This window comes from Anomaloglossus baeobatrachus, chromosome 1 (genome assembly GCF_048569485.1).
Source record: "Anomaloglossus baeobatrachus isolate aAnoBae1 chromosome 1, aAnoBae1.hap1, whole genome shotgun sequence".
NCBI classification, from domain to species: domain Eukaryota; kingdom Metazoa; phylum Chordata; class Amphibia; order Anura; family Aromobatidae; genus Anomaloglossus; species Anomaloglossus baeobatrachus.
The window spans coordinates 702,313,557-702,326,490 of NC_134353.1; the positions used below are offsets into that span (position 1 = coordinate 702,313,557).

Genomic DNA, 12,934 nt, shown 5'->3' on the forward strand with positions numbered 1-12,934 from the left:
GCTTGTTTTTCTTTTTTCTTTTTTTTGTGGAAGGTGCTGGAGAAAATTCTCCAGTACCTCCAGATTATTCACAGTGAGCTGCAGCAACCACCATTAAATTATACCTTTTTATATAGGAGTTGTGCCTGCCACATCCCTGCCAGGTGAGTGGTTTCCATTTTACTTAACTCTCCATTATCTGGTAAAGCCCTATTTTGCGCTCTCCTTTTTGTTTTCAGCCAAACACTCCAGAGTTACATAAAGGTGGCTTTACACACTGCAACATCGCAAACGACATCGCTGTAACGTCACAGGTTTTGTGACGTAATAGATACCTCCCCAGCGACATTGCAGTGTGGGAAACACATCAGCGACCTGACCCCTGCTGTGAAGTTGCTGATCGCTACAAATCGTTCAGGACCATTCTTTGGTCCTTTGTTTCCCGCTGTGCAGCAAAGTCTGTGTGTAAAGGGGACTTAAAACACTGGAAACGAGTGATGTGTCACAATATCTGTCAATCACTATTCTCTGTCAGTCGGTCTCTCCCTCTCGGTCTCTATTCTCTCTCTGTCGGTCCGTCACTATCTCTGTCCCTCTCTCACAGTCTGTCGGTCATTTTCCCCTCCTCTCTCATATTCACCGATCCCCGGCGCGGCGCTGCACGGCATTCACACTGCTGCGGCGGCTTTTCCTCTTTTGAAAAAGCCGGCCGCTCATTAAACAATTTCGTATTCCCTACTTTCCCCGCCCACAGGCGCCTATGATTGGTTGCAGTGAGACACGCCCCCATGCTGAGTGACAGCTGTCTCACTGCACCCAATCACAGCAGCCGGTGGGCGGGTCTATACTGTGCAGTGAAATAAATAATTAAAAAAACGGCGTGCGGTCCCCCACAATTTTAATACCAGCCAGATAAATCCATACGGCTGAAGGCTGGTATTCTCAGGATGGGGAGCTCCACGTTATGGGGAGCCCCCCAGCCTAACAATATCAGTCAGCAGCCGCCCAGAATTGTCGCATACATTATATGCGACAGTTCTGGGACTGTACCCGGCTCTTCCCGATTTGCCCTGGTGCATTGGCAAATCGGGGTAATAAGGAGTTTTTGGCAGCCCATAGCTGCCAATAAGTCCTAGATTAATCATGTCAGGCGTCTGAGACACCTTCCATGATTAATCTGTAAATTACAGTAAATAAACACACACACAACTGAAAAAATCCTTTATTAGAAATAAAAAGCACAAACATATACCCTGGTTAACCACTTTAATCAGCCCAAAAAAGCCCTCCATGTCCGGCGTACTCCAGGATGCTCCAGCTTCGCTTCCAGCGCTGCTGCATGGAGGTGACCGGAGCTGCAGAAGACACAGCCGCTCCTGTCACCTCCACACAGCAACTGAAGACAGCCGCGCGATCAGCTGAGCTGTCACTGAGGTTACCCGCTGTCACTGGATCCAGCGGTGGATGCAGCGGTGGCCGCGGGTAACCTCAGTGACAGCTCAGCTGATCGCGCTACTCACCGCCGCTCCGGTCAGCTCCACGCAGCAACTGAGGTGAGTAGTGCGATCAGCTGAGCTGTCACGGAGGTTACCCACGGCCACCGCTGCATCCACCACTGGATCCAGGTAACCTCAGTGACAGCTCAGCTGATCGCGCTATTGCCTTCATTAGCTGCGTGGAGGTGACAGGAGTGGCGGTGTATTCTGCTGCTCCTGTCACCTGCATGCAGCAGAGCTGGATGCGACGCTGGAGGTCTGTGGATTACGCTGGACAAGGAGGGCTTTTTGGGGCTTATTAAATTGGTAATGAGGGAATGTGTTTTTTATTTCTAATAAATTATTTTTTTCAGTTGTGTGTGTTTAGTTACTGTAATTTACAGATTAATCATGGAAGGAATCTCGGGGAGATGCCTGACATGATTAATCTAGGACTTATTGGCAGCTATGGGCTGCCAATAACTCCTTATTACCCCGATTTGCCAACGCACCAGGGCAAATCGGGAAGAGCCGGGTACGGTCCCAGAACTGTCGCATATAATGTATGCGACAATTCTGGGCGGCTGCTGACTGATATTGTTAGGCTGGGGGGTTCTCCATAACGTGGAGCTCCCCATCCTGAGAATACCAGCCTTCAGCCGTATGGCTTTATCTGGCTGGTAATAAAATTGGGGGGGACCGCACGCCGTTTTTTTAAATTATTTAATTATTTATTTCACTGCACAGTATAGACCCGGCCACCGGCTGATGTGATTGGGTGCAGTGAGACACCTGTCACTCAGCGTGGGGGCGTGTCTCACTGCAACCAATCATAGGCGCCTGTGGGCGGGGAAAGTAGGGAATACGAAATTGTTTAATGAGCGGCCGGCTTTTTCAAAATAGAAAGCCGCCGCAGCAGTGTGAACGCCGTGCAGTGCTGCGCCGTGGATCGGTGAGTATGAGAGAGGAGGGGAAAATGACCGACAGACTGTGAGAGAGGGACAGAGAGAGTGACGGACCGACAGAGAGAGAATAGAGACCGAGAGGGAGAGACCGACTGACAGAATAGTGATTGACAGACATTGGGAGACATCACTTGTTTCCAGTGTTTGACTAGCTAGGTCGTTCTGCAGGTCCGGATCGCTGTTGCGTCGTTGGCCAGGTTTGCCTGTTTGACAGCTCACCAGAGACTTTGTAGCGATCCTGGCCAGGTTGGAATCGCTGGTGGGATCGCTGAAAGTCTCAGTGTGTAAAGGGGCCTTAAGACAGAGGATTGTGAAAGTTGCCCTGAGACTTGATACCTATACACATCTGCATCCTTGCCCAAACCACAATATTCGGCTCACCTGCACTTTTCTTGTCAAGCTCTTCCAGCGATTTGCCCCATGGAGCTACAGTAATGTTGCTCCCCACATCTCATATCAGAATCTCTTCTCTACCAATGCAAGGAGAATTAAATCTGATCTGTGGCTGGCAAATTGGGGTGTAAATTTATTGGCTCTAATCAGTAACAGTAGCCGGGTCTGGAACCATAAATCATCCCTGCTATGTCTGAGCAAGTGACTGCTGAATATGGAGTGCCATGAATTCTAAATGCATGGATGTTCCAATCAGGACGCTATAGAGGAAAGCGCTCATCACACTTAAATGGGAAAATATTCCTTCATCCGAACCGTGGCAGTAAATGCTAATCTCGTGGTCTTTTAAGTAGAAGCAATCTTTACTGTTAAACCTACTTAGTCCGTGCCGCCTGTGTAATATTCTGTAGTATGGAAAAGGTCAATAAGCTCTCGCCATGAATTATGCTGCTGAAGACCTGTCACTTGGCATGTCGTATTACTAGTGTTACAGCCAGATATATGGTAATATATAGTACGTTTCATAAAACTGTCTCCTATAAATATAAGCGTATTTAAAGTCCCTTGGACATATTACTGGAAAAATGGATTTGTGAACTAAAAACCGTATCTCTTCAGAAGTCATCATTAAAACCTGCAAAACTAGAAGAGTAATTTTAAATAGTTTTTTTTTTTTTTTTTTTTTTTGCCATGGCTTTCTGCCGGACCAACATACGGAATGGTAAAGTAGCCCAATACTCACAATAGAATATTAATATGCCCTTCACAAACAGTGGCTGCCAGAAAGACACGGGTAAAACATGTTGTGTTTTGTGAGATTCAGAGCAGATACTCCATAAAAGCAAAAAAATTCCCACGGATATTTAGGGGGTAGTGTGTTCCCACATTCAGTAACATTGTTTTAATGTACAACATTCAATATTTCATTTGAAGAACCAGTTTGTTTATTAGGCAGAGCAGAGTGGACACGGTGTCTGCGCCCTTAGCCTAAATTGGAGCTTTTCTCGATGTATACTTGTTTTCAATGGCCCCCATTCATCAGTCTGAGGCCAAAAGGGAATTGTTTTGGCCTCCATATAGCCGGTGTACATCTGCATTCATCTTCACTGGATAAGGCTATGTGCGCACGTTGCGTAGTGTCCATGCTGAAAATTCTGCAGTGATTTGGCAGCACATGTCCGCTTCAAATCGCTGCAGAAACACTGCGTAATGGATGCAGTGTGTCTGCAGAATAAATGCCGATTTTCATGCGCTCTGGATGCTGCCCCCACCATAGACAGAGCGGAAGCTGCATCCAAAGCGCACCAAATAAGTGACGACATGTTACTTTTTTGAGCGCAGCGATTTGGATCAAAATTTCAGCATGCAAATCGCTGCGCTCTCAAACACCGTGCGGATGGAATATGTACATCTTCATTCTTCATAGATTGTGCTGGGGATGCAGGACGCGTGCGTTTACGTTGCAGTGCAATATGCAGCGTAAAGGCATGACATTACACAACGTGCGCACAGAGCCTTAGAAGACATGAGCCACCACAAATAAACCAATACCGTTTGGAGGTGTGTTTGTAAATATTATAATGGGTCCCTATGGTGGACGGAGGCCTATGCATCCATACTACCTATGGCCCCTGTTCGGCACTTGCACTTAACAGTGGCCATAAACTGTGTATCCTTAGTAAAAGGATTACCGTATGTTGTTGTGTATATGTATTTTTGGGAGCGGAGGTGTCACCTGACTGAGTCATGCCCCATTGCCGGCATGTTTAAATGGGTTGATAATTGAGAACAAGGTTTTTATAGGAATGCTTGTTCACTGACCTTTCAATCGTGTCTGAATGCACTTCAACACTGTATTATTGGTATGTTACAATACACATGTATAACGTACCTTTTTGGCTTACTCTTTGTAAAAATGGAAGTACCTGTTCTTGAATGTACTCGGAAAATTCAATGACTACAATAAACACTTATATATATATATATATATATATATATATTTATTATAATTATAATATATTTTGAGTGCAAAAGCTAAAAACCTTCGCATATTACTATATTGCAATTATCTAATCACAACAGAAACAATTGGCTATTGGTTAAGAATAACAATATTTTTTTTGTACTTTCATTTGTTTTCATTCATTATTCACAAGGAAATGTAGCCTGTCTAATACTAAAATGTTTGGCCTACAGGAGCAGAGTCCCAGTAACCAGACATCCATTGCCATGATGCAAGAACCTCCAGAGATGCTGGAAGAGACTGTTACTGTAGAAGAAGATCCTGGAACACCCACATCCCATGTGTCAATTGTTACATCTGAGGATGGAACCACAAGAAGGACAGAAACTAAGGTATGTCTTCATGAATGTTTCCATGATCTGCTTCAGGATTACCGCTACAATTCAGATTCCCAGTTATACCTAGAAAAACTATATCAAAAAGATAATTTGTACTACTATTCTCCACACACTGATCCAATGTTTCATAGACTATACCTTTGTACAATACACTGAAGGGAACCTGTCATGCCCCGAAACGCTATAAACGTTGCCGTTTATAGCGTTAACGCTGCCGGTCAATAGCAGTCAAATACTGTATGACTTCCGTACTTCAAGGGAATCAGTTAGCAGGGTTTTGCAATGTATTGTGAAGTCTGCATGCTGTAGAGGTTAACACAGATATTTTAGCAATTCTCTCTTATCAAGTTCCATGCTATTTACCTGCAATGATTGTTTTATCATCAGGAGATTATCATTGCGGACTAGATCAGCTAGTCTGTCATGCCTCCTGCTGTGATTAGCACCTCACTGTTTATAGACAATGTACATAGAGAGCCTGGTGTGGGTAGTTTTCTCCACTCTGGTGCATTGCTAAATATAAAAACTGTGTCAGAACCACTGCACCCAGTAAACTAAGTGATACATCGTTGGATTCAGGATTTATTTGCCTACATGATGCTGCTCTCAGATGAGGAAGCAAAAACCTGCTGACTGATTCCCTTTTAAGGTCGGCTACCTGGGGAAATGAACCCTATTCCTCCTAGCAGACTCTGTGCACACCTCTGGATAACAGCCAGAGTGCCTTCAGTCACAGATCTGTACACAGCTAGCATTGGTTGTAGCCATGTCTCTGTACTGACAGCCAGCTGTGATGAGCGGTGACTGATGCTGTGCCGGCCGCACCTCTTACTGGAAGCCAAAGGCTACTAGGTGGAATAAAGTTAATTTCCTCCCGCTAGCCAGACCCTTCTTCTGTCTGGGTCAAGTTACCACTGCTGGTAAGAAGCTCCTGCTGCTGGACCTTTCTGAGACCCTCCTTGTGGTTCCCCTTCCTCTTTCTGTCTTGCCTGTCCCCTCATTACTCACCTGATGTATACATGTGTTTGCATGTATGGCTCTATGGTGTCTACACCTTTTCAGCTCAATAATTTTAATCTTTTGCTTTGTCTGAGTGAACAATAATTATTCTTTGGAGTGCGTGGACTCTGCAGAACTCTGCTCTTGTGCGGGAAAAAGCTTCTCTCCGCAGCCTCTTAGTGCTGTCTTCAACCTGGTAATTTTAAATCTGCAGATAGAGCAAGAAAAAGCCCCTTATGCATTCTGCACACAAAAGGGAGTTTAGCCTTTCCTTGTATCCTCATGCGGTACCTGTACTGAGAATCAAACAGTTTGCATGATAATCCAGTGTGGGTCACCTTCAAGATTTTTTAGATGGTATGAAAGCACATCTAATAAGACCTGAGAATACATGGTTCAAAAAATCCCCTTGAAACTGTTTTGTCGTTTTTTTTTTTTTTTTTTTTTTTTTTTTTTCACGCACAGTACTCTTGCATGTTCTTTTAGCTACAAGAATTATTATCACCAAATTAAAATGCATGTTGGATCAAAGCGTGTTTCACAAAATCCATAGTGTAAAGATCATTTATCTTGGCCAAACAAGTCTTGAGGCTATACAAATGCATGACATTGCTTCTCTGCTTTACAGATGTAGGTCACAAAGCTGTTTACATTTATCCATTACGGTTGTCATCATCATCACTACCAAATTTATCTTCTAAACTAATTCTGTTTTAGTTTGTTACTTTTTGTTCTTTATTTGTGCTGCTTTACAGCCCAGCTTTAAGATTTGTTATATTTATACAGTCCTATAATGAGGCATTCTTTCTCTGCTTATCTGTTTTGATAGCGGGTGTTTTTCTTCCACTTTCAGGAGTCGCAATCTTAAAATTTACTGAGCTAGTATAGTAAGGGGTGCTTCACACACAGCGAGCTCGCTGCCGAGATCGCTGCTGAGTCACGCTTTTTGTGACGCAGCAGTGACCTCATTAGCGATCTCGCTGTGTGTGACAATGAGCAGCGATCTGGCCCCTGCTGCGAGATCGCTGCTCGTTACACACAGCCCTGGTTCGTTTTCTTCAAAGCCGCTCTCCCGCTGTGACACACAGATCGCTGTGTGTGACAGCGAGAGAGCGACAAATGAAGCGAGCAGGAGCCGGCATCTGACAGCTGAGGTAAGCTGTATCCAAGATAAACATCGGGTAACCAAGGTGGTTACCCGATATTTACCTTAGTTACGAGCCTCTGCAGCTCTCACGCTGCCTGTGCTGCCGGCTCCCTGCTCTCTGCACATGTAGCTGCTGTACACATCGGGTTAATTAACCCGATGTGTACAGCAGCTAGGAGAGCAAGGAGCCAGCGCTAAGCAGTGTGCGCGGCTCCCTGCTCTCTGAACATGTAGCTGCATTACACATCGGGTTAATTAACCCGATGTGTACTGTAGCTATGGTAGGAGAGCAAGGAGCCAGCGCTCAGTGTGCGCGGCTCCCTGCTCCCTGCACACACAGCTGTGCGCTGGTAACTAATGTAAACATCGGGTAACCATACCCGATGTTTACCTTAGTTACCAGTCTCCGCAGCTTCCAGACGGCAGCTCCGTGCAAGTGCAGCGTCGCTTGCACGTCGCTGCTGGCTGGGGGCTGTTCACTGGTCGCTGGTGAGATCTGCCTGTTTGACAGCTCACCAGCGACCATGTAGCGATGCAGCAGCGATCCTGACCAGGTCAGATCGCTGGTCGGATCGCTGCTGCATCGCTAAGTGTGAAGGTACCCTAAGGGCTGTCTGAGAACCCATTCAATCCATTACACAGGTCTGCAAGGGTAAAATTGTTTGAAAAGTAAGAGGTGATTGTATGTATATACTTTTTGATTTTAACGCAAAACAAAATCAATCACGAACAGTTTTTTCCCCAAACACTGACTCCATAGGCTTTTTCTTGCGACATACTTTGACCTCTCTGCGTGACCTGGTTCTTTTTTTTTCATGATACAGAAGCATAGAAGAGGAATTCCTTCCATATTTTCATTAAGATCGTGCTCTAGTGTATTTCAATAATGTTCTTGGGCTGGTGGAAAAATTTACCATTTGAGTTAAATGTGAGCGATTGCAGTCAGGTATGTTGTACTGTGAAGCGCTGCAGCGTTTGAGTACACAAACCTTGAAAAGCTGGTCAGGAACAAAAGGGAAAAACCTGATTTAGTCCAATATGGTTTTCTTCTACCTGCTTTCCACCCAGCTCCAGTTGATTGACCTAGGTTTTTTAACCACTTCACAACCTTGGATGTACTTTGCCCGCATGATTCACCACACATGTCGGCTGATCTGATCAGTCGTCATGTGCAGCTAACAAGCGCGGGAGGATCGGAGCCTGTTAAAGTAGTTTCACATTTGCGTTGATTTGACAGAAACTGGACCCGTCACAAAGGCAGTACAGTTCATTTATTTACAGTGGAAGCGCGACACCATGCAGTTGTGTGCTTCATACACAACCCGCATGTGTCCGCATGATGTCGCGCTTCCACTGTAAATAAATGAACTGTACTGCCTTTGTGACGGGTCCCGTTTCTGTCAAATCAGCGCAAATGTGAAACTACCCTTAGTCAGTTAAATACCACTGTCAATCTCTGATGGCGGGATTTAATGCGCGCCTGCGATGAGTGGATCATTCCTCGCCTCTGTCGGCAGCCCTGTAATGTGGTGCCAATGAGTTGTCATAACAGCCAAGGGTCAGCTGATGTCCCATGTCGCTGTCATGACGTAGTTCCTGTGAACGCCAGCAAGAGATCCGCATATCTTCTGAAGCACAGCGCAAAAGTGATCAGACTAGATCATCTTCAAGTCCCCTAAAGGGACTATTAAAAAAAAAAAAAAATCATTCACCTTTTGCCCCATTGAAAATTACATACACATTTGGTATTGCCGCTTTTAGAAATGCCCGATCAGATCAAAATATAAAATATATTCAACTGAATTGGTAAAGGGCATAACGAGAAAAGAATCCACACCAGAACTATGGGGTCTTTTTGGTCACGACAACACTGCAATAAAATGCAGCAAGAGGCGATCAAAACGGCGCATCTACCAATTTTGCTATAATTAACATCCGATCAGAACGCAAAAAAAAGCCAACGCAGAGCCCCAGATCCTTGAAAATGAGAATGTTATGGGTGTTGGAAATTGGTGACAAAAGTGCATGTTTTTTTTTTCCCCCTTTGACAAATTTCAGAATTTTTTTACCACTTAATGGGAACCTGTACAAGCAGGATGCTGTGTGGCTTAGTAACCCCTTCCTACCCATCACTGTGTTGTAATATGAATGTATAAAAAAATGTTTTATTACTTGCATGTTCCTATTGTAAATAAGCAGAGGGTCTAGTCCCCTGGGCGTCGCATTGTCCCGTGGGCGTTTGCATGCTTTCCGTGGTATCACGCCCATGTGGGCGTGATGCCATGGATTTCCATGAGCGACGCCATTGTCAGCTCCTTGAGATCCCACGCGTGCACACTTTTTCTATTCGCGCAGCCTTGTTATCCGGGTGCTTGCTTGTCTGTTTCACAAGCACACTGCACATGATCAGAAGACTTCTGGTTCCGACCATGTGCAGAGCATGTCTGAAGCCAACAAGCAAGCACTTGGATAATGAGGCCACGGGAAGTGCAAGCATGCACGCACAGGACCTCCAGGAGCTGACGGTGACGTCGCTCATGTAAATCCATGGTATCACGCCCAAAGGGGCGTAATACCACGGAAATCATGCAAACACCCACAGGACAAAGCAACACCCTGGGGATTAGACCCTCTGCTTATTTACAAAGGGAAACACAAGTTATAAAACGTTTATTTATAAAATCATATTCTACAATATTACAACACAGGCGTTTCTAGGCCACACATCACCCTGCTTGTAGGTTAGAGCGCATATGGGACCTGACGGGTTCCCTTTTAAATAAATAAAATTAAACATAAAAAAAAATATTGAGCCGGAGTATCAGTTGGTATACATGTAGCTTGTAAACTCATGTTCACACTGGCCATAAGACATAAAAAAAAAACAAAGAAGAAAATATGAACATATACCCTGCTGTAACTAAATAGAAGCATAATGCATATAAATAAACGTAGGGTACCTGGTAAACACTGTTTTTGATCAAAAAAGCGTAAAGCCATCTCACAGTGACAAGGTGTACCCACTCTCTAATATTAAAACCTCACCATGTGTCAACAGACATCAATGTAAATAAGGGCAGAGAGTGGCTGGGTCCCAACTGGACACACAGCCATGGGAAGCGTAAGGCTGGAAACACATCTATGCAAGTAAAATCGGTCCGACTGGGCTGAAAAAAAACTCGGCTGATTTTAGTTCACGTTAGGTGCGAGTGCAACGCAAGTGCGATGCTTTTTGCTCGCGTGTGTGTTGCGTTTGCGATGCTAGTTTCCTGCAACATCTTTATTATATAAAAGCTATTACACATGTGTCAGTTAATTTACCTTTGGGAATGTGATGTCACATTCATCTAATGAGCGAAGTTACTGCCACACTCGCAAATGTGAACGCTGGTGCGCGTGTGTGATCCAACTTTTAATCCCCTTCCATAGGAAATCATTGGGACAAATGGTGCGAGAAACTCGCAAAAAAGCAGCATGCTGCGATTTTTTTTTTTTTTCTCAGTCCGATTTGGACTGAGAAAAAAATTGCAGATGAGAGCTGAATCATTCACTAACATGTGTCCGATTCCAATGCGAGTTTTTCTCGCATTGCTCTACTGCAAGAAACTCGCAAGTGAGAAGCAGCCCTAAGCCACAGTCTATTTGTACTGAGTACAAAAGACTACAAATAAAGTGAGCCGGAGTATGAGTTGGTATACATGGAGCTTGTAAGCTCTTGTTCACACTGGCCAAAAGGCATAAAACGCCAAAGAAGAAAATAATATGAACATATAACCTGCTATAGCTAAATAAAAGCATAATGCATATAAATAAACATAGGCTACTTTAGTAAATACTATTTTTAAAATTAAACCTGTCTGGTATCTGCAAAATCTTACTGACCTGAGGAATCATACTGCCAAGTCAGTTTTACCATATAGTGAACATGGTAAATAAAGAAATTAAAAATAAAAAATTGCTTAATTGCACTTTTTTTGCAATTTCACTTCACTGGATTTTTTTTCCCAATTATGCAGTATAATATGGGGCAGAATGGATGGTGACATTCAAAAGTACAACGCGGCCCTCAAACTAGCCCTCATATGGCTATATTAAAGGAAAAATAAGGGAGGAGGAAAAAATGGGAACATTGCCAATTGGTGAAGGAGTTAATGACTGGAGCGGAGTAAGGCATTTCAGAGTAAAGCATACCTGTGACGGGCTCTGATATTAGGGAATTAGGGAATCCGTGGTTCGAGCAGCATGACTCTTAATATTTCCCTCCCCCCCCCCCCCCCCTTTTTAGGGTACGCTCACACGAGCGTGAAAATCGGACGAGTGCAAAGCTAGAAAATCTCGCATTGCACTCAGACCTATGTTAGTTAGAGGGGAAACAGTTGGTCAGCTTTTCTAGAAAAGCGGCAGCATGCTGTGATTTTTCTGCTAGAGCCGTATCACTCGCATCCCATTCAAGTGAATGGGTGCGAGAGATACATCGGACTGCACTCTGATGTTATCCCAGTGCAGTGCGATATACGCACAGGCTGACAATGGAGGAGATGGGGGGATTAACCCCTCCCTCTCCTCCGCAGCACCCGCCCTCAGCTTCGCAGCTGTGACCTGATTGCAGGATCGGGTCACAGTCGCATGACACTCGGATCCGGCTCGCAGCAGAGGCTGAGCCGGGAGTCATTAGCATGTCGCACCCGATGCTATCGCATCGGATGACATACGCTTGTCTGAGTCCAGCCTTATGCCGGCGTCACACGGTACGATATATCGGGCGATATGTCGTCGGGGTCACATCGTTAGTGACGCACATTCGGCATCGTCAGAGATATCGTACCATGTGACATCTCCGAACGACTGTGAATGAGCAAAAATACTCACCTTATTGTTGCTTGTTGACACGTCGTTTATTTTCAAAATGTCGTTCCTCCTTCTGTGCTCTGGTTGTTAATCGTTCCCATGGCAGCACACGTCGCTCCGTGTGACACCCTGGGAACAACAAACACCGCTTACCTGCGGCCGCCAGCAATGCGGAAGGAAGGAGGTGGGCAGGATGTTGCGTCCCGCTTATCTCCGCCCCTCCGCTTCCATTGGTCGGCCGCTGTGTGACGTCGCTGTGACGCCGAACGTCCCTCCCCCTTCAGGAAGAGTATGTACGCCGCCCACAGCGAGGTCGCCCTGGAGGTACGTGCATGTGACAGGGGGTTAACGACTTTGTGCGCCACGGGCAACTAATTGCCCGTGACGCACAAACGACGGGGGTGGGTATGATCGCACGATAGATGTCCCATGTGACGCCGGCATTAGACTGAAAATTCAATACTTTTTTTTTTTTTGCTATGGAAATGTAGACCTATACTATGAGGTACTGAGTTGTGCAAATGCAAGATTAGTAGTTTCAACCTAAAAATGAAACTTCTGGTACCCTCCATAGTTTCTCCAGACTAAAGTCAGAACTTTACAAAGTGACTAGTACTTTGGCTCGAGTTAAATATAATTGCAGGATGTGCACGCTTTAGCACGGTGAGATACGTCAGGTTTGTGATCAGCTATCGGCCGTTTCACAAATTTTTATTAGTCCCATTCAATTTGCTTGTACTGTAAAACACTGCGTTTCTCTTTAGCAT

General features: G+C 44.9%; 1 protein-coding gene across 6 annotated transcripts in view; it reads left to right on the forward strand.

Moving 5' to 3' along the window:
- Positions 1–12,934, forward strand: part of ARVCF (ARVCF delta catenin family member) — a 330,276-nt gene that overhangs the window by 168,901 nt on the left and 148,441 nt on the right. For all 6 annotated transcript variants that reach the window (XM_075320975.1, XM_075320971.1, XM_075320997.1 and 3 more), the window contains one exon: positions 5,009–5,167. In XM_075320975.1, coding sequence (XP_075177090.1) covers positions 5,009–5,167 — 159 coding nt within the window. The remainder of the gene's footprint in view (positions 1–5,008; positions 5,168–12,934) is intronic.